Genomic DNA, 23,563 nt, shown 5'->3' with positions numbered 1-23,563 from the left:
TGACAGATGAAAGCCTAATTGCATGATTTAAGCCATGGTCACTGAGTAGAATGTTCTTTGGAAATTTCAGGATGGAGCATGTGGATCTGTGAGCGTTTTTGCACAAAATCCTATGCTTCAGTAATACTGTTTGATATGTTGGTAAATAACTCCCTCAGCAATCAAAGTACCTCACCATTCACTAACTCAGCCATTCTAGTGTGAGAGCTTCTTTGACAGCTGTCTGGAGGCATTGTAGAATGATAGGTAGACTGTCAGTCCAATGCTCTGAGCCTTGGCTTCTGAGAAAGGTCTTTAATTGCTGATGAAGCCATTCCACAAGTCTGTTAGTAGCGGCTTGGTAAGTGCAGGTTCGAATACAGCTCATAACGATCAATTCTGAGAGTGCTTTAAAGAACTCTTGTCCTGATCAGTAGTAACATGGAGAGGAATGCCAAAGCGCAGGATCCAGTCACAGAAGAAGTTTTTGGCTACGGCTGCTTTTGTTGTGTCTTTCGTAGGATCGGCTTCAGGTCAACAATAAAAAAGGTCAATTGCTGTCAGCAATATTATTACCCTTCTGACAGTAGCAAAGGTCCAGTGACGTAAATGTGGAAATGTTCAAAGCTTTGACTCAGAGGGAGGGGGTGTTACATGCTGAGTGACTTTGTTGCAGTGACAAGCACTGCACTGGCAAACAAATGCCTCACAATCCTGTTTGATGTTTGGCCAAATAAATGCCTTCTTCACCAGTCATACACTAGCCCTTGCTCCTGGTTGAGAGAGCCTGTGATGAGGTGAAATTGCTTTGTTGCAAAAATCTTCTGTAATGAACAGTCACACTTGTGGTATTGATAATTCACAGAATAGTGATATGTTCGAGCACTTGTGGTATTGATAATTCACAGAATAGTGATATGTTGGAGCTCAGTATTTGGTTGCATTGGAGCTATAAGCCTGATGGTGGTTCAAGACATATCTTTAGTTCACTGTTTCTTTATTGGGTGTTGGTAAGCACTATGAAGTCAAGTTCCTTTAGTTCCTTTGTGACAGCATTAAAGTGAGATAGTGCATTTGTTGATCCATTTTGCGTATCGCCAAACATGCTGAATTGCCGTAGTAAGTTGCTCAATGAAGTCCAGATAACAAAACTGGTGCGGTGATGCTTTGTCTGGCTTTTGACGGAAAGTAAACCCAAGTGTCTTATGGACTTTGAGACGTGTAAAATGTCTACCTTCAAGAGTATGCATAAACTTTTGATTGAGGCATACGCCACATAGAGCTCATGGCCATATATTGTCCAATTTGCTTACAAAGGTGATGATTTCTTGCTGAAGAAAACTACAGCTTGCCATTCATTTTGCACATATAGTAACACTGTTCCAATTGCAGTTGATGATGTATCTACCATAACTGAGAGAGGTGCATCAGGAAGAGAATTAGCCAACAATTCAACCTCTGCAGTGGCAGCTTTTACTTATTCTAAGAATGCCTTCTTTTTATCAATCCACCATAGATCGTCTCCAAGTTTAGGTGAACCATTTAGCATTTCATTGAGAGGGCTGCCAACAGTGCATGACTGCACACTGTAGCCTGGGGTAACTGAGAAATAGTTCCCACTCTGTTTTGAAGTTGTGGAATTCCTTGTGAATTGATAAAGTACCCTAAGAATTTTACTAGCATTGCTCTGAAGACACATTTCTGTGAGTTAATCACTAAACCATGTTCTTGTAGCCTAGTGAATAGTTGCTGTAGATGTGCTAGATGATCTGCCTTACTAGACATCATTACAAGCAGGTCATCAGTGTAGATGTAACATAACACACTCAAAAGTCTTGTGCAGCATTGAACAGTCAAAATGGCATTCACACAAATTTGTAAAATCTGAAAGGAGTGCAGACAGCGGCTTTGAGCATATCATCCAGTATTCTACCATGAAAACTGAGAAAAAGTGTAAACTGAGAGGTCAGCATCTGTGTCACAGAAATTGTAGCTTAGCGGAGTGCTCTGTTATAAACTGCCAACAGCTGTCTGATTTGAAATTAGTCACAGTCACTACTGATTTCTGGTGGCATATCCCTTGGCGCAGCTTAGTCAACACTGCTGAGATTCAGGTCCAAATCTTTTGTGATACCAGCAGTTACTCTCCCTGGTGAGCAAATTTTCCTGGTGAGCTAATTTCTGCTGGAAGAGTGTCATTGTTGTGCCACACATAACCCCAGCCAAATTAGTAAAAAAATCAGCAAATGGGGGAAAAATTTATAAAGTTTTGAATCTTTGGGAAAATACTCATATGGGGTATAGTAATAAGAAACAGAATAGTTCCCCTTCGTAAGGGGGGGGGAGGGGGGGGGGGGAGCACATTCCCATTTAAACCGTCCAAAAGTCAATTTGTACCACATTTTAAATTTACACCCAAAAAGGATCATTTTTCAAACAGAACTCTTATCACTAAATATATTCCTCGCAAAACTGTTCATGGAAAAGATCTTTCCATTTATATGAATGGAATTTGAGGTATAAGAATTGGAATAGAATTTTTTTAACATAATAGTTTGCAGTTTTTTTTTTTTTTTTTTTTTTTTGCTTGGCTGAGTATTTAAATTAAAAGTGTGGAAATATTTTGAAGCTTGTATATTGTACTTGATGATATTTCTTTTGCAATCAGTATTGTTGAAATCGAGAGTACACGCCAACAAAGAAAACTCAAGTTCCCCTTCCCATTCACTCAATGCTCACCTACCGCTATTGTCACTGTCGTTACTTCCTACCTAGTGTCCAGTTCAGTTGAGTTAATATAATTAACTGTCAAAGTAGTGCCAGAGTGTTCTGTTTTTGTGGCAGTATTCATCAGTTTGTGATGTTATGAAGTGCTTCTTATTAGTCTCACTTCTTTTGTCTGGACTGAGGAAACAATAATGCTGGACCCTACTACCTGTTTTATTTGTGGAAAATCTGTTTCGGAAGGAGAGACATCAATAGTGAAGGACTTGAATACCCTGAAATGAGTCAGTAATGAACGGAAGTAGGGGGCTCATAATCTAAGAGTGTTTTTCCAAATTTTCAAAACTTTATAAATTTTCCCCCCATTTTTCCTAATTTACCTGGACTACATGTGGAGTGCCATATCTGTAGGGCCATGAACTGCTAACAGTTCAGCTACTTGGGCTAGCAGTGCTTCCAAAGAGCATTGAGGTCACCAGCACAAACTGTAAGTATTTAATGTGCAACCACAGGTAAGCGTGACAGCCACATATTCCACACAATACCATCATTAATTGCATTAACTGCCAGTGTGCAATGATGATGAAGTAGCTGAGATGGCATGTGGCCACTGAGTTCTTCATTGCAAAGCAGGTTTTCAAATCACTTAGCTTCAGATTGCATCAAATGTGTGCTTGGTGGAGAAGCTAGGATATTTTGTACTTTTGCAGCCATCTGCTCAAAAAGTGCAGCCAGGATGTAACTGTATTTACAGTTTTCAACATTGCCATCAGCTGTAATTTCATTATCAATTTATTGGCAACCAGTTTCAATGATACACTGTGTCACCATCAGGCTTTCTAAATACATAGTGGCTGAAATTTCCTGAAAGACATCAACAAGAAAGTTCCACATGAAAACAACTGGTATCCACATCAGCTCTTGTAAGCAACCACATACATTGAGACCACAAACAGAAGTACAGCAAACGAGAATGTCTGTGTAGCATAACATTTGTGTTGTATGATAATTACAATGATGATGATGATGATGATGATGATGATGATGATGATAATAATGATGATAAGAGAAGGGAGATAGTGAAACATGACACCAGCATGTAGTCTAGCCAGCATATAGCCTACTCCTTGCGAATAACACCAAGGGGGCTCCCAAGCTTAACATCCCCATCCAACGTACAGATCACCATCAACAGCGTCACAAGCCCTCACTTCATGAGACACTCGTTAAGAAAAGCACCAAGGGGTCCACTAATCTTAATGGCCCCATCCAATGGATGAATCAACATCAACATGCACCATCACAAGTCCTCACTTCATGAGACATGGTGGAGAGGTTTGATATTTAAACCGGGGACATTGGTGCAAAGTTTGGTGATTAGGAACTTCACGCCACCACCTCTCTCCCCCTTGCTGGCCAAATACTGGCAGTGAAGACTTTTTTCCGCCACCAGGATTCGAACTGGCCTACCCCCAGATTGAGTGCCACCACACAAGTGTGCATTAGCAACCCTGTCCATGGAGATGGGTGTAATTGGACATAGGATCACATTTCTTGTTGGTAAGTCAGTGCTTGTTATGGTACGCATTCATTATGAAATGCAGTTGCTCATGAGTGATTGTGCACGATGCAGTTGACATGAAAACTTACATTCCAGTGCACGACTCAATTCTTCTGGCATGGTATGCGATTTGATCATTCCAGTGCATGATTCAGAAAGGTGGGTCATTAAATGTTGTGTGTAAATGCAGTTTGTTTACACTCTAAATACTGTGAGTAACTGTGATTGTAAGACTGCTAAGAAAGTATACATCTATACTTTGTTTTTAGCTCAGATGCAGTGTAGAGAATCAAAGAGTTTACATTGCACACAAGAAATACTTGCCAGATGATTCACTGTCAATATATAGACATGGTGACCCTGGTGTGAAACAGGAATCTGAAAGCAAGAAGTTCTTGGTGGCAAAATGATGAAAAATTATTATTGAATCATTTTCCATTGTAATTTATCCCTTATTATTACACTCTTCCTTGATGGAAATGGTCATCCACAGGATTAAATAACAGTTTACATTTATAGCATGAATCTGTACATCATGCAGTCTGTGTGAACATACAAATTTCAATATTGAAACAAACTTGCAGCTCTTTGGTACAAGTTTTTACATACAAATTCTTGCATATAGTTTCCATTGATAGTCTTTAACATGTGTTATTCCAAGGTGGTCCTTACAATGTCCAAGCAGAGGTGGAAGCTCTGTCCCATACTTGCTGTGATGTAAAGGCAGTTCTGACGAACTTCAAATACTGCATGCCACCATAGGAGTACCTCAAGCAGAAGGCTGCACAAACAAATATTTGAACAAACCATGTAGTATCATATTCAAAAATATGGAACTGTTCTTTGTTTGAAACATTCCCCTTTACTCCACCACAGATAAAGTGTGCTATTATTCATTTATGTAAGATGACAACAGTACAGAAAAATTCAACCCCTTACTTTAAAAGAAGAGATCCTAAATTTAACTATGTAAAAATTCTGTACCCTCACAAATGATGTGAGTGAAAATATACAAGCAGGGGGGAAGGGGGTGCCAAATGGTATGTTGCTTGTGAAGGAAAATGTTCTCTAACAGGATCTCTGAACAACTATTGCAACAATTTAAATTTGAGAGCTTGAGGCTTTCATCTGATTATGGTTAGCAGCTTAATAAGATTTTAACTTGAGTTAAATAAGATCATTTCCATAACAGGGATAATAATAATAATAATAATAATAATAATAATATTTATTCAACATTGAATAATCAAATACAATCCTTAGAAATAATACAGTTTCAGGACATCGTACAGATTATTCTTCTGAATACGTATGTTTATAAATTACAAACTAAAGATTTGTTTGTATCAATAAATTTTACATTTTGATGGATTTTACATTTTGTAGTATACAATCACGATATTACAACTATTGTTTTTATCAACATTATATTAGTTGTAGATTACTTAAAACTATGAGCTTGACATACCTATGAAGCACTTTTCATACAGATATAACACTCGTCTAGGGAATAAAAAGGGTTTTCAATTAGAATTCTTTTTAGCTGATCTTTTAATTTGTTAGTAGAAAGGGCTGTGAGACTTTTTGGTAGGGCATTGGCTAGCTTCAGCCAAGCATGAAGTGCATTTTTTTCATATAAAGCTGTTTTGTGGCTATTTACATGGTATCTGAACTTTTGCCTTGTATCATACTGGTGCAGGTCACAGTTGAAATTTGGATTTATTGTTTTCACAAGCAATATAACTTTCAATATGTATACACCTATAATGGTAAGCACACCTAATTTTGGGAACAGATTCCGACATGATTCTCTAGGTTTGGCACCACAAATAATTTTGATAACTTTTTTCTGTAGTATTAATAATGTACTTACGTTGGCTAGAGTTGTTGCACCCCATATTTCTACAGCATAGTTTAAGTTTGATGAGAATAGGGCATGATAAGCAGTATTTAGAACACACATGTCCTTACAATATTTGCTAATCATATTTATAGCAAACACATTCTTCGACAGCTTACATGCTAAGGAATCAATATGCATGTCCCATTTGAGGCTGTCCTGGATTGTAATTCCCAAGAACTTTGTCCATTTTTCCTTTTTTACGATGTCATTTCCTATGGATAATTTCATGTCAAATTCTATTTGTTTCCTTGTGTTAAATTCCATCATTGCAGTCTTTGAAGCACTTATGTTTAGATGGCTTTCATTAAAATATTTGACTATTTCATTAGTTACACTGTTGCACTGTACCTCCAGACTCACATAGTCTTTGTGTTTACACACTATTGATGTGTCATCTGCATACAATATTTTTGTACAGTTAGGAGAACAATACTGAAAGCAGTCCAGCACACTGTTTGGCTTCGGGCAAGTACCAGCTTGCCATGCATGCAGAAAGTAAAGTTTGCTATTTAAGGTGTAAAAACAAACTGATACATTCATTTTACTGTCTCAGGAAAGCAATAGTAGTAGTACCGACACCAATCATATAGCAGAGAAGACCGGTCTGGTGATACTGCTTATGGTAAGAATAATGATGATGAAGAATCAGTGTCCTCACAAAAAGTAATAATGTTTTTTCACATCAAAATTACACTAATTTCATGAAATTGTTTTTTATAGTATGTTAATTACAGAGATGCAGTACATTAACTGAATAATTTCATTATTACAGGTTTGGTTTCACCTCAGAAACGTTTACGTGGTGGTGTAAGATTTGTTAACGCTATCCCAAAAACTGCAAGTGGAAAAATTTTGAGACGTCTTTTGAAGGACATAACAGTTTCCAAACTATGATTCATTATATGCCATGATCATAACAATTTTTCATGGGATGCTTTAGCTGTCAAAGGTTTGCAGCACCCAACATAGTTCATCATTGTCAGGGTCAATGACATTTAGCTATGAAATCATAATACTTTGATTAATAAGAGTAATCAACAGTGTATTTACCAGTCATAAATACTTATCATATGCACTTGTGAAATAAAAGGATATATAATCTTATTTTAAAGACAACTAGTTTACCTTTTTGCTCCAGTTTGAAATATTCACAATAAACAGTTATTTTATATATTTTATTTTCAGTTCTTTATCACACATGTTAAAATGAAGCATTTTTCGTAATAATGAATTGTTTTTCAAACTTTTAAACAGAGAGCTTTTGTTATCTTTGCACAACGTGATTATATAAACACTACAAAAAAACAGGTCTCATAAATAGTACATACTTATTTGATATTTTAGACAAAAAAACATTTGTAGACCAGTCAATAAGCCAAATAGCATTCATTGTCTACTACACAGTGAAACAGGAACATTCTATTTTTGGCAAAGTAGCAAGAGATGTATGACAACAGTAATACAGTCAAAATATTGAAAAAGGATGAAAGTACATACTCACTGACTGAATATTTCACACAACAGAAAATTCATTCAGGAAATAATCATACACATTATTTACCAAAAATTAACTCATTAACTTTACAAAATATTAAGGTGTATTTGTAGAAAATAGCTCAAACATATAGCTTACAAACTTATTATCTGCAAATCAAACACTTGAAACAGAGCTCAAAATAAAAGTAATAAAACAGAGCTTCTTTTATATTTCTTATAGGATGCCTGAACATGATAGGCATTGAACAGAAGGTCAGAATCCTTCATGGAGTTGACATAATGAGGAAGAAAGGGACCAAAACATAAATTCAACAGTAAGACACTGTGGCAGATAAAGAACTAATAACTGCAACAGCAGATATCAAATTACAAGCAGCAACTGCATAATGAACAAATGCATCAGGAACAATTACTTGAAAAAGCCATACTCCAGCAAGCAAGGTGTGTGGTAACAGTAAAATTTCCAGAGCAAGTAATTAGCACAGCAATATTGGCCCAGAGGATTACTTGCAAGGAAAAGGGTAGACTGCAACAAAAACTTGGAAGATTGTTGACTTAATAAATACAGCACTTGTAGTTGAAGCTGAGGCAAAAAGAACTAACTGAATTTGCCAGTGCCATTGACTGTGTGAACAATAAAATTCTGCATCGGATATTGAAATATGAAGTAATTAATGGCACCCATTTTGTGTGTGTCGAGTCTCAGAGCACATTTACAATATGGCCTTGCTGCTGGCTCATCACAATTTCCATGAATCTTGCTGCTTGCCAGGAGCATTTACACAGTACTAGCTTAATACATTTCTTGTAATGGTGTGAAGTGAAAAGCATGTTCTCTGTATCATCTGACATCAGTGACAGTGGTTCATTTGGTACAAAAAAAGTGATTTTTGGGAAGAAACGGTGTTTTAATGCGCCTTTTGAATGTAGGTACTTTTCGCCACTTCTAAAAATAGACAACAGTTATCCAGAGCACATTTTCTGACATTTACTAACATTGCAACAAATTTTTCAGTTTATTGTAAATATTTCTGAACCAGAAATAGTTATACAAATGAGGATTTGGCCCATCATTGTTAATGAAATACCTTTGCAGATTTTCATCCTCTTATTTCCAATATAAATATAAGTTAGGTGATGAAAACAAATCGATTTACAGAAACTGTTATGTCTGATATTATCCGGTGTGAAACTGTCATGATAATATGTACCATTCTTAAAATTATCTCCTGACCTCACAATGAACACTACCATCTACATATGATGGTTTCACTGGTAGGATACTGTGTATTGAATCATATTATTTTTTTGCTCTTTCCTTATATATAAGCTGTATGTAAACTGAATAAGTTATAGACACCACCAAGGTAAATTGACGAGTTGTTTTGTGGCAAGGATAATGTTGTATACATTATTAAATACCTGTATGAAACAAAGAAAAAATACACTCTTCAATTTATTAATGTATGTATCTTCACCCTTTTGTTTCGGGAAGCAGTAACATATGGACGTATGCTTGGATCTGTCTTACCAGCATTGTTAACAGTTTGTATTTTAACGAATCATGAAAAGTACTATAAAAGTATTAGAAAAGGAATATTTATTCGCACGGTTATAAGGTAACGTAATGATATTAAAGGTCTGTTGATATTGGTTTCAGTTAAAGTTCACCCAAGATGGTGCACAGATTCATAAATTCCCTTCAAAATTTTTTCAAATATTCTTTCCAATCAATTTTTCCAATTATTCAAGCAATTAATCTATTTCCATTTCCACATAACTATTCAACTGGGAAAATGCAACCAGTTTACATAGGTGTAAATGTATATAATGTCCAAGAAACTGTGTAAATGAGGAAAAATTCTGTAAACAACAGTACAGTTAGAGTGGTCTTAAAGCAGCCTATCACATTCAAGTCTCCGCCCAATAATCACTGTGGCTCGAAACTAGCACAGTGTGGGCAGCAGTGCAGCAAGCAGCAATGATGCAGGGCAAACGTACCAGTAACATGCCATGGAGTTATTTCATCATTTCCAGGCCATGCCAGTCATGTGTGAGCAGTGAATCTGTAGCACCTACATACCCTTACTTCCATAACGGAAAACAGAGAGTCGCATTAACAAATGCTTGTATGCTAATAAAACTGAATAAGGTCTGGGTCTCCACATATTCTTAATCCCCATACATGACTTTTCAACACCCACAAGTGTGGTAAACCACACTGGCACCATCTCCGTGGCTACCACAACATTTCACAAGGTGTCAATGCAAGCCATTGCTATTTAACACACTCGCGTAGGCACCAGACTGCGCGGGGCCAGCCACCAGGCAGCAGCATGATCAAACATCAGAAGACGGCACCACATAAGGCCTGTGCGTACCACCGACATGCCAAGTAACAAACTAATTTCATATTACCCCGGAGAGGAGAGCGGTCTCACTCAGTTTGATATTTTTCTTCCTCATAGTAACTTGGACTCTGCTCTCAGGACCAATTGTGATTTGTATATTGGACTTGGCCTGGCTTGTACTCTGGATTTGTAAGGAATATCAGAACTATGCACACATTAAAATGCATATGACGTTGTGAACATTCATATTTGGGTGTGAAATTATTATACAAGTGGTGACAAGGGCAGTGAGACTTTAATGTGTGTCTGTCACCAGTTTGATGATGGCTACCAGTGTGTCCTTGGAGGTGGTGCTTCAGTATTTACTACAGCAGCAACTGGAAAGCCATTGGCATTTGGTTTTATGATAGCAGGAACACTTGGCCATGTTGGACAGGATGTTGAGCGCATTGCTGGCAGAGCCACAGCAACTGCCAGCCCATCTGCCTCCCACCCCCACCTATGATGAGTCTGCAGAGGACTGTGAGGTACATGAGAAGCGCTTTTGGCAATGCTTCGCAGCCTTCAAGGTAATGGACACTGATGCCATTAAGGCTCTTTTCCTGTTGTGGATTACACCCCACATGTATCACTCATTGTGAAAGTTGCCGCACTTCAGAACCCACTTCCTACTCATTTGACAAAATGTGACACTTTACTGATGTCTTATCATCACCAGCACACTCGTAAAAGAGGGTGCAGTTTTATCAGTGCAGGGAGCAATCTCACCAATCGTATTGTGCTTGGGCTGTGACGTTGCAGGGTCTCAGTCAAGAGTGCCACTTTGTTACCTCTCAGTATAAGGAGCACGCTGATACCATGGTCAAGGATGCAATCATTAGCTCAGTCCTAGATAAAGAGGTCTGCCAATTGGCACTGCAATTTGAAGACCCCCACCTTGGAAGAGGTCCTTTTCATTGTTCAATCATTTGAAGTTTCTTGTGCAGCAGGCCACCAGTTGGATTCCTTGGTGGACAAGACCACTGTCAACTTGGACAATGGCACACACTTGGGTACAGACACATCCTCAGAAGAGGAAATCATGGTGGCACAGCATGCCTGTAAGCCATACACTGCACAAACATGTCAATGGCAAACTGTTTCCTGCATGCCCCTTCCTTCATGGCCAGCTTGTATTGTTCACCATGATCAGCCTGACTGCCCCAAGTGCTGGTTTTCCTGCCAACATTGTTGGAAGAAAGGACACATTGCAGCAATATGTCATGAACTGTCCACTCATGCCATATCCGAGGCCCCCTGCCAGTGGACATTAATGGCATTAGTCCTGCATGTGACACCCTTCAATAGTTTATGACAAGCTGTACATCAATATGCATCTCAATGGGAAGTAGATACAAGCATCCCAGTGTCTCTAATTAATTCTCACACATATTTGCACCTCAGTGCACCACTGTTGTATCCCACTACATGTTGTCTTCTAAGCTACAACAGCTGCCTTTCTTCAAAAATTTATGGCTGACACAACATACAAGGTGTTGGCCTGCCCATTGACCTTTCTAATGATGGATAGTGCTTTTATGGAAACCTTGTTTGGCTTGGATGCTTCCATGGTGTTTGGTTTCATGATCATTGATTCAGTTAATCTGGTTTCTGACCAAGTGCCATACCAGGAATTTGATGAACTTTGTATAGATTTATCTGACATTTGCACCTCGGCTCAGCAAGGCTAAGTATTTTAGTGTCCATATCATCCTTAAACTGATAGCGCAGCATCTATTTTTGGGCCAAGCCAATGCACTGGTACTTTGTGACCAAGTAAAGGAAAAACTAGACAGGTTGACAGTTTTCGAGGTGATTGAACCTATTTTGCCTAGCCAATGGGCTACGCCGTTAGCGATTATCAAGAAACCGTCTGGTAAGCTTCATCTTTGTGGTGACAATCGACATAAAGATTGTGACTGACAGGTACACCATCCAGCATCTGGAGGCATTGGTGTTAAAACTGATGCAAAGGTAGTATTTTAAAAGGTGAATCTATTGCAGGCATATCTACAACTCCTGCTTGACAAGGCATCTTAGCTGTTACTTGTCATCAACACCCCCTAAGGTCTCACAAGTACATTGGTTGGTTTTTGGGGTAGCATGTGCTCTGGTCCTTTTTCAACATATCATAGAGCAGTTCAGACAATGTGTTCCTTGCTGTATCAACTATTTGGACAATGAGGAACATCTGTGGAACTTTTTTTTATTTTTTTATATTTATTTTTTTTTTTTTTTTACTTCTTTCAGCCCTCGGTTGGATACCTTGGACACATCATTTTCCATCAGTGGATCAAGCCAATGAGCAGTCACATCACTGATATTTATGCTCTTCGTCATCCACTAACCAGAAGGAGCTCCAGACTTTTCTGGGCAAATTTGCTTATTATCATAAATTCATCCCACAGGCAGCTACCACTGCACATCTGCTTAATCAGTTACTGAAAAGGGGTGCATGACTGCACGTGACCAAGCATTCACAACTTTGAGTAACAGTCTCCGCTCACCCCTTGCGTCTCCATGTTTCAACCGATAAGTAGCTAAGTAGGTTGATTTGGTTACTGAGGCATTTGAGTTTGGATTGGGGGCTGTGTTGGCACGTCACAAACTTGATGGGTTGAAGCAGCCAATAACATTCACCTCCAAGATGCTCAACACAGCACACAAGAATTATTTCCAAATCGGGATGGAGGTCCTCACTATTATTTATGCAATCAAGAAACTTCATTTATTTTTATATGGCGGTAAGTTTCACTTTGTCAAGAGCCACAAGTCAGTAAACTGCCATTTTTACCTTGTGGTGACCTGCCAGACAGGATGGCTCCAGACTGCAATGGTGGTTTCTGTTCCCGGATGCGTTCTCATGTCTTCCTATGGGTCATGACCCCAGCTTCAACCAGGAGGAACTATTTTGCTTTATGGTGACAAGGAAGCTCAGCAGAAATTGGATGGCTTTCCTATTACAAGCTCATGTATGCTCACGCTATCAGCATGGATCCTGTTCTCCACCAGGCATGGTAAAATACCTAGCAGAGGTGGCCAGAAAAACATCTGGCCTGAATGTCAGATCCTGTCCATGATTATTCTGTGTTGCACCACAGACTGATTCTCATTGATGGTGTTATCTTATTGACAATGAAACATGCCTTGACACACCGATCAGCGAACTAACTTTGGTAACTTGGACTCTGCTCTTGGGATGAACTGTGATTTGTATCTTGCACTCGGTCTGGTTCGTAATGTTGAATATCGGAATTATGTTCACATTAAACAGTTAAAACTTTGTACTTGTCTTCTTTTTTGTGTGAAATTACTACAATAAGAACTCTTTAAAAACTGCAATGATTGCTGATGTCACAAACCAAATAATCAGTGACCGTAACTCCACAATATTAGGAGACTGATGACCTCAGATGTTAAGTCAAATAGTGCTTACAAGGGAACCTCCCCACTGCACCCCCCTCAGATTTAGTTATAAGTTGGCACCCCCCTCAGATTTAGTTATAAGTTGGCATAGTGGATAGGCCTTGAAAAACTGAACACAGATCAATCGAGAAAACAGGAAGAAGTTGTGTGGAACTATGAAAAAAATAAGCAAAATATACAAACTGAGTAGTCCATGGGCAAGATAAGCAACAACTCTGAGCTCAGGAGCGCCATGGTCCCATGGTTAGCGTGAGCAGCTGCGGAGCGAGAGGTCCTTGGTTCAAGTCTTCCCTCGAGTGAAAAGTTTAATTTTTTATTTTCAGACAATTATTATCTGCCTGTCTGTCCGTCCGATGCGAGGCAACTGCGCCATAGTATGGGGACACTGCACCTAAATGGAAAAATTTGAAAACGTTAAAAACATATGTTTTGACAGAGCATAGGGAAAACTGTGCAACTGTGAAACTGTTGCATTCATTTGTTGCAGTTTATGTGACAAACTCTTATGTTTTCATCACTTTTTTGAGAGTGATTATCACATCCACAAGAAAACTTAAATTGGGCAAGGTAGAAGAATCTTTTTACCCATTCGCCAAGTATACAAGTTAGGTGGGTCGACAACATATTCCTGTCATGTGACGCACATGCCGTCGCCAGTGTCGTATAGAATATATCAGACATGTTTTCCTGTGGAGGAATCGCTTGACCTATGACCTTGCGATCAAATTTTTTCCGTTCCTATTGGAGAGGCACGTCCTTTCATCTACTAATCGCACGGTTTTGTGGAGCGGTCGCAAAACACAGACACTAAACTTATTACAGAGAACAGAGACATCAGTGAATGAACGGACAGATCATAACTTTGTGAAAATAAAAAAGTAAACATTTCACTCAAGGGAAGACTTGAACCAACGTCCTCCCGTTCTGTAACTGCTCACGCTAGCCACAGGACCACACTCTCCTTGATGTTGCTTATCTTACCCATGGACTACTCAGTTTGTATATTTTGCTTATTTTTTTTTGTAGTTCCACACAACTTCTTCCTGTTTTCTCGGTTGATCTGTGTTCAGTTTTTCAAGGCCTATCCACTGTGCCAACTTATAACAAAATCTGATGGGGGTGTGATGGGAAGGTTCCCTTGTTAGAGCCATTTGAACTCCACAATACTCAATACAGCTAAGATGATAACTGAACAGTTCTTTAAGCAATCAGTTCCATTCTTTACTAGTGTGCTTCTGAGTGTTCTGCCGAGTTGTCATTTCTGTTTTATGTACAATACTTGGTGTCTACCATGCTGCACACAAAATTCTTGAAAGGTCTGAGCAGTGAACTGTGGTCCATTATCTGTCACCATGGTGTGGGGAAAGCCTTCAGTGGAGAAGATCAGGGTGAAGGCTCATACAGTAGACTCCCCCATTATGGAGAGGCAGCTGATATATGAAACTGGGAGTATGCTTCAATGATGACCAACCAAAATGCATCCAACAAAGGGCCCACAAAATCCAGGTGGACGTATTTCCATGGTTGTGTGGGTACTGGCCACAGCAACTAACAATGCAGTGCTCTTTTCTGATGTTTGATTGTGCTGCCTTACAGCCAGTTCCGTGCCACCTGGTGCAGGTGAGCTGAACAGCTTGCATCGGCACTGAAGTGTTGTAGTAGCAGCCATGGTGAAGGTGCTGGTAAAAGACAAGTGGTTAGCAAAGTCCTCTCCTTTTGGGAAATGGGGCGGGGGGGGGGGGGGGGGGGGGGTGATGCTGAGTCATTGCTACCATGTCTTCTCTCCACCATACTGTGGGCTGCTTTAGGATACGCAGCAACGCAATTTCCATCGCTTGCCCGGGCATCACAGATTGATACCTGTGGTACGGACAGAAGCTTTTTGTTTACAGTGACCAGAGACTAGGGCTTAAGCAGCCCTGGCTATGATGACTCCACTGTGGGCAAATGCCTTGCTGTGTGACATCAGCAGCCTGGGGCACGACACTGGAGGAAGAATCATGAAAAACTCACGCACTTTAAGAAGAAGAAGGTGGTGTAACACAGCAAGCTGATAGAGAGCAAAGGCTGGGTTGAGTGACATATAGATGATGAGCAAAATGGCTGTATAATGTGAGTGATTTGTATGCCAGAAGGAATTTTGGGAGAAGCGAGCCACGGGCAACTGTGCAACCATTTCCAGGAAATAAGAAGTATTTAGGACTACACTCTTTTCACAAACAACATGGCATATAAAGGAGAATGAAGGCACCTACAGAAAGAGGCTATATTACATACTGTTATCCAAACAGGAATTAGTTATAAACAACAACATCACACTACTTTGGTTATGTGCCAATACAGGAAGTCTGCCACAGTTACACAATAAAAGTTAGCCTCTGCATAAATAGTTCTTATTATTGTCTTTTATTTATATGTATTGTAAGAAATTCTAATAATACAATGTTCTGGGTGTGTCATTTAACTAAACCAGTAACACAGATGGTGAAGAATTAAGTTGTGAACTTGATTAGGTTCCAGTAGTTTCAATTCATAGTGTAAAGCATTTATTCAAAAGACATAATTTCAGATAAGTAGAAAATTAATCTGGGTAATATTGGAATGAAACTTTGCAATCTACAAATAAATCTTATTTGTTTAACATGAAGTACGTTCAAAAACTGTAAATAAATTTGAATGGTGGTCTAGAAGTTAAGAGCTAACCTGATTCAAGTAGGGGTCACGTGACCGAGTTGAGAAGGTAGATAGCAGGGCATGTGTAAGGGTATTTTTTGGTGTTCTTGGTTGAGGTAAGAACTGTGCAGCCTAAGAGCCATTGGTGTTGGCTTATGATAACATGGTAGACAGTTTAAACTTACACATTTCCGGTAAAAACATTTTACAATTGTGGAGATGCATATTATTGATTGTGAGTTAGCACAAACAACTGTATTGAGACTCTGTTATTCAGTAGACTGTGAGAACTAGATAAATGTGGGGAATTAACTAACACTGGTGAGTCAGAGTACTGGAACATGCCACTGCTAAAGTAAAACATTTCCTGTGCAGGAACTTATAGTTTGTTTGCACTGCTATATATAAATCATATTTAATTATTGCGAGTATTAGTTTCTGTAATGCCAATAACTGAGGGAACATGTTTGTTGACTGTAATAAAGCTAAAGTTGAGTCAAAATCTTTGTCAGGATACGTCACTGTCCACAAGGACCATTCACAGTTTCTAAATGTATTAAATGATTATGTGCTTGCCAACCAGAGACAGTCATTGGTTGGTCTGCTTAAAAAGAAAACAGCAGTAACGTTATATTGCAATGGCTGGGTCGATCGTTGAAACATTGTGCATAAAATTGAAACAAACAACTCAGCATAACACTCACAACACACTATTAACCAACTTCACTGAGAATATCTGAGAGATCACATAGTTTCACTCTTAATTTCACAGTCCCATATTATGTCCTTTTGAAAAAGCAAAAAATAATCTGCTGATTTCTGAAACATGCATTAGTGACCTTACACTAAATAAAGCAATATGTGTAAAAGTCACTGGAAACCTCCTGGATAGCAAAATAAAATGGCATCAACACATAGATAAACTAAGAAAGATTCAGTTCGGCATGTTTTATACTAAGAAATTTCTCTCTTTGTTGACTTGAAGACCAGTATACAGGCTGCTTTTGCCTATTTTCAATCCCTCTTGACTTGAAGATTTAATTTTTGGAGGGATGCAGTTAAAGCACATAAAGTAATCATTCAGCAAAAAGTGATATGTCAAACTACCTGTTATCAATATTATGAAAAGGGTAGTTGATACTCACCTGAGCCGCAGATAGGCACAGCAAAAAGATTGTCAGAAAATGAGCTTTTGGGCAACAAGGCCTTCGTCGAAGATAGAACATACACACACAGACTCATGCAAATGCATGTGTGTGTGTGTGTGTGTGTGTGTGTGTGTGTGTGTGTGTGTGTGTGTGTGTGTGTGTGTGTCTGTCTGTCTGTCTTCTATCCCCATTGAAGTCCTTGTTGGCCAAAAGCTCACTTTCCAATAGTCTTTTTGTTGTGCCTACCTGTGACCCAGCATCTACGCTATATGGTGAATAGCAACTATCCCTTTTGTAATATTACTAACATTCCATCCTGGATTTTCCATTATTAAATTTAAACTACCTTTTAAGATAGATAACCCTGTATACTGTATGTACTTATTTAAATACTGTGAAGTTCTCCTACTCACTTCCCACAATATTTGCTCCTTAATTGCCTTTGTTAATAACAATAAAAATCAATTTCAGTTGAACTGTGATTTACACACCCACAATATAAGGCAGAAAAATAATTTCCACACAGGCTTTGCTTCCATGTCTATCATCCAGAAAAGGTCCTGTATTCCAGTACTAGGTATTCAGCAGTCTCCCATCAGACAATAAAGACCTAATCAGCACATTAAAAGTACAGTTAAAAAGTTTTTTAATAGTGACTCCATTGACAAATTAACACGAATCAGTTAAATAATACTACACTGAGCTCCAAGCAAAGTAGTAATATCATTTGTTAACAGCCCACCACAGTTGCAAACATAGGTAATGAAAGTTCACTCTGCAGTGGATTGTACACTGATTTGAAGCTTCCTGGGAGATCAAAACTGTGTGACAGATTGGGTCTCGAACCTGGTACCTTTTCCTTTCGCAGGCAAGGGCTCTGCTGACTGAGCTATCCAAGCAAGATTAACAAACTGCCCTCACAGCTTTACTTCTGTCATTGCCTCTTTTCCTGAGCAGGCCTTGAGTCATGCTTGGATTGGTCGATCGGTAGAGCACTTGCTCGCAAAAGGCGGAGGTCCCTGATTCAAGTCCCTGGCTGACACGCAGTTTTAATCTGTCACGACTGTTTCAGATATAACTGTAGTTCTATGATAACTATTAATGTGGTGGTCATGAAGACATTACGCCAGAAGTAGGAGACAAACAGTAGCATTGTTTTCAAAGTTGTGGTTTTCTTGTTAACTTTACTATATTAAATTTAGCGTCAGTATGCACATTAGTTCAAAACAATATAACAACAGCTAATTATTAATGCAGTTTCAAACAACGATATCAATTTTTTCATTCTTTAAGGTTCTTGTAAATCAGTCATGTGGCTGTATGTGAATTAAAGTTAATTTGTCACAAGCTGAATACATTGCATGCCTAGGAAATGGTTTCATCATATGATCCAGTTATCCTCAAATTTTGTTGTGACCAGTTGTGTTATAATAATGAAAAAAATAAGAAATATACATATGTGAATGGGAAAAAATTAAAGGATAATACAAGTGCGCTATTAGAAATGTTCTGCTTGTACAATTTAGGCTATTCAGACTTCCTCTCTTACACTACAGTTGTAGATGATGCAAGCAGCTGACTTCAAAGACACCAGTGTGTGTCAAAAATAAGAAAATCCTCCTTACTTGATTCCACTTCACTTAATATTGTTGTTAAGTATTGTATTATTCCAACTCACACATAATACATAACACTAGTAATACTTCATACTTTTAGCCATACATCTTTATTGGCCTTCTATATACGAGAGAGTCACAAACAAGATTATGTACAAAGAAAAATGAATGACGATTTTTTTTTTCATTTGTCTGCAAATACTGTGCTTTCATAATTAATGTCTTTGCCGACGCTTATGGTCAATCGCTGTTTCATTTTTTGTTTTTAATAAATTTTAACTTTACCATATCCGGGAGGTTTTCACCATCTACCTACACACAGTCTAGTTTAGAACAGTTAGCATGCTGCAAGTAAGAGGTCAGTAGGTGACCCGTTATAACAACAGCATAAAATGTCTGTCGAGATACAGTATATACGCATAATAGAACTGCAATACGGGGAAAACATGATGTAACATAAATTTCAAAATAAAAATATTAAATAGTATCCTGTTAAAATATATCCAATCAGCCAAAACAATTATTCACTTTGTTGTTGTTGTTGTTGTTGTTGTTGTTGTGGTCTTCAGTCCTGAGACTGCTTTGATGCAGCTCTCCACACTACCCTATCCTGCGCAAGCCTCTTCATCTCCCAGTACCCACTGCAACCTACATCCTTCTGAATCTGCCTAGTGTATTCATCTCTTGGTCTCCCTCTACAATTTTTACCCACCACGCTGCCCTCCAAAACTAAATTGGCGATCCCTTGATGCCTCAGAACATGTCCCACCAACCGATCCCTTCTTCTCGTCAAGTTGTGCCACAAACTTCTCTTCTCCCCAATCCTATTCAATACCTCCTCATTAGTTATGTGATCCAACCATCTAATCTTCAGCATTCCTCTGAAGCACCACATTTTGAAAGCTTCTATTCTCTTCATGTCCAAACTATTTATCATCCATGTTTCACTTCCAAACGCGGCCACACTCTACACAAGTAGTTTCTTAAACAACTTCCTGACACTTAAATCTATACTCGATGTTAACAAATTTCTCTTCTTCTGAAACGCTTTCCTTGCCATTGTCAGTCTACATTTTATATCCTCTCTACTTCGACCATCATCAGTTATTTTGCTCCCCAAATAGCAAAACTCCTTTACTACTTTAAGTGTCTCATTTCCTAATCTAATTCCCTCAGCATCACCCAACTTAATTCGACTACATTCCATTATCCTCATTTTGCTTTTGTTGATGTTCATCTTATATCCTCCTTTCAAGACACTGTCCATTGCGTTCAACTGCTCTTCCAAGTCCTTTGCTGTCTCTGACAGAATTACAATGTCATCGGCAAACCTCAAAGTTTTTATTTCTTTCTTTCTCCTGATAACGACGTCCTCTTGAGTAGTCCCCGCCCAGAGATCCGAATGGGGGACTATTTTACCTCGGGAACATTTTACCCAAGAGGACATCATCATCATTTAACCAAACAGTAAAGCTGCATGCCCTCAGGAAAAATTTAAAAAACTGTTGAATGCTAGGGCCTGTGCAGAAAGATGTTTCTAATGGCTATCTTAAATTAAAAGAAAAAAAAGAAAATACAAATTCAACTTATTCATGTCAAAGCAGTTACTGTACAGAGTGCACAGTAAGTGTATGAGTGTGTTGAAAATTACAACAAAAGACAATTGCCCTGTCCATGCTTATTATGTTCCAGTGCTTCTTCTAGACAAGTCAAATGACGACTACATCATTTCAGTGAAAGAATTCATTTTTCTGCCTGCTAACACATCAAGTGCCATGCACGTAATGTTATATTTTCTTCAATGTTGGTAAGAATGTCATGCCCTTAATATTACAGGCATGGCACTGTTTCAACATTTAAGACAAATAATATTACAGGCATGGCACCCAAAGTGTTAAATGATCTTGTATTTCATTGGAGTTGTATTACACTCATTTGAGTCATCAAAATATTTCACTAAAGACATGAGCTTTTTATGGAGGGGAAACAATTTTCCACATTTCACCAACAGTAAAAGAAAAGTTTTTATATATAGTGGAGAACCATTCAAAAGGAATACTATTAAAGCTATCGGTGTTTATGTAATATCAGTTTATAGATTTCCTTCAGAAAGCTTGCGCTCCTTTCATAGAAACTTCACAAGCGTATTAGAAAAAACAATAAAAAGAAAACCATCAATAGTTATAATTTGTGGTGATTTTGATATTAAGTTCCTTACTGAAGGCGATGCTCAATTTATCTATAAAAATTTCATAAATTGTTACAGTCTTGATATGAAGGGTACACTCCCAGCTAGGATAATAACCAAACTGTAAATGCTATTGACCAAGTAATCAGCAACATGGACTGCACTATAGGTATGCAAATTTGGGACTTTCTGATTATACAGTCAGTCTTAATGGAAATTAAACCTCAACTCAAAAAACAAAAAAATGATAATACAAAGCAGTTTTTGTCAAAGCAATGTCTTTAATTTTTTGTACCATATGCAGAGAGAAAACTGGGAGACTCACAAACAACAGATGAAAAATTTGAAACTTTTTAAACATTTTCTCTTACCATTTCAGCTGTTGTTTCCCTTTAAAAACAAAAAATACATGTTACAATAGAGCATCCTCCAAATGGATTACAACAGGTATCATAACCTCAGAAAAGCAGAAGAGAGAGCTTTTCTCCATCAGCAAGACTAACTTTGGTAAAAGTGAACAATTTAAGAAGTATTTCAATGCATACAAAAGGATATTTAGAAATGTCGTGAATGCTGCTGCTGCAAAAAAGGCTACACGGTGCTACTCTTCTGAAATCTTCATATAATAAAAGCAAATGCATGTGGCAAATAATTCATGCAAAAATAGGTAGGAGTAGGGATAGTGTGAGTAACATTAAACTTAAAGTATGTTATTAGAACTGCAGAAAAGCTAACAGAATGTCTTAAAAAGTAATTACCCCCCAATCAGTCCTCAGTGCCTTTATTGACACACTTTTTTTGTCACCAACATCGGGAGCAGAGATGGAAAAGATAATTCAAAGTAAAATAAAGGAAACATCATGAGCAGAAGACATGATCCCCTGCTTCCTTCTCCACCGATGCAGTAAACTTATTAGTAAGCCACTGTCTCATGTAATAAATGCTTCATTTTCAGGTGCAATATTCCCAACAAAACTTAAAATCACAAAAGTCACACTGACACATAAAAAAGGATGTAAAGAAGATCCCAGCAGCTATTGTCCAGTTGCAGTGCTGTCTGTATTCAGTGAAGTATTTGACTATGCAATGGCTGCCAGAATAAAGTCATTTCTTAGAAAAAAATAACACTCTTTCTTCTGCTCAGTATGGTTCCCAAGAAAATAAAATCATTACTGATGTAATATATGGATTTCCTGATACTACTCTACATCCTGTTGACAAGAAATGCCCAAATATAAGTGTCTTACTTGACCTCACAAAGGCCTTTGACATGGTAAATCACAAGATAGTTTTGCAAAAGTTAGGTTCTTATGGGGAAAGAGGAACTACCCATGGCTGGCTCAGTAACTGCATCAAGAACTGAGCACAGTACATTCATATAAATAAAGTCAATCAATCAGGAATCCTAAATGGTATGTGCTTATCTGTAGTTGTTGTGGTCTTCAGTCCAGAGACTGGTTTCATGCAGCTCTCCATGCTACTCTATCCTGTGCAAGTTTCTTCATCTCCCAGTACCTACTGCAACCTATATACTTCTGAATCTGCTTAGTGTATTCATCTCTTGGCCTCCCTCTACAATTTTTACCCTCCACGCTGCCCTCCAATACTAAATTGGTGATCCCTTGATGCCTTAGAACATGTCCTACCAACTGACCCCTTCTTCTAGTCAAGTTGTGCCACAAATTTCTCTTCTCCCCAATTCTGTTCAATACCTCCTCATTATTTATGTGATCCAACCATCTAATCTTCGGCATTCTTCTGTAGTACCACATTTTGAGAGCTTCTATTCTCTTTTTCTCTAAACTACTTATTGTCAATATTTCACTTTCATACATGGCTACACTCCATACAAATACTTTCAGAAATGACTTCCTGACACTTAAAATCTATACTCGATGTTAACAAATTTCTCTTCTTCAGAAATGCTTTCCTTGCCATTGTCAATCTACATTATATATCCTCTCTAATTCGACCATCATCAGTTATTTTGCTCCCCAAACAGCAAAACTCCTTTACTACTATAAGTGTCTCATTTCCTAATCTAATTCCCTCAGCATCACCCGACTTAATTCAACTACATTCCATTATCCTCATTTTGCTTTTGTTGATGTTCATCAACTATCCTCCTTTCAAGACACTGTCCATTCCGTTCAACTGCTCTTCCAAGTCCTTTGCTGTCTCTGACAGAATTACAATGTCATCGGCGAACCTCAAAGTTTTTATTACTTTTCCATGGATTTTAGTACCTACTCCGAATTTTTCTTTTGTTTCCTTTACTGCTTGCTCAATATGCAGATTGAATAACATTGGGGAGAGGCTACAACCCTGTCTCACTCCCTTCCCAACCACCGCTTCCCTTTCATGCCCCTCGACTCTTATAACTGCCATCTGGTTCCTGTACAAATTGTAAATAGCCTTTCGCTCCCTGTATTTTACCCCTGCCACCTTTAGAATTTGG

General features: G+C 38.3%; 1 protein-coding gene across 4 annotated transcripts in view; it reads left to right on the top strand.

Moving 5' to 3' along the window:
* The window catches only part of LOC124601097 (luciferin 4-monooxygenase), a 263,691-nt gene extending 256,420 nt beyond the window's left edge, over positions 1-7,271 (top strand). For all 4 annotated transcript variants that reach the window (XM_047136216.1, XM_047136218.1, XM_047136217.1 and 1 more), the window contains one exon: positions 6,940-7,271. In XM_047136216.1, the coding sequence (XP_046992172.1) occupies positions 6,940-7,061 (122 nt within the window). In that variant the 3' untranslated portion in view covers positions 7,062-7,271. The remainder of the gene's footprint in view (positions 1-6,939) is intronic.
* Positions 7,272-23,563: the final 16,292 nt, after the last annotated feature.

The sequence above is a fragment of the Schistocerca americana genome, chromosome 1 (genome assembly GCF_021461395.2).
Source record: "Schistocerca americana isolate TAMUIC-IGC-003095 chromosome 1, iqSchAmer2.1, whole genome shotgun sequence".
Lineage (NCBI taxonomy): Eukaryota > Metazoa > Arthropoda > Insecta > Orthoptera > Acrididae > Schistocerca > Schistocerca americana.
The sequence above is the reverse complement of the archived record's forward strand: the minus strand, read 5'-3'. Positions and strand labels throughout refer to the sequence as shown.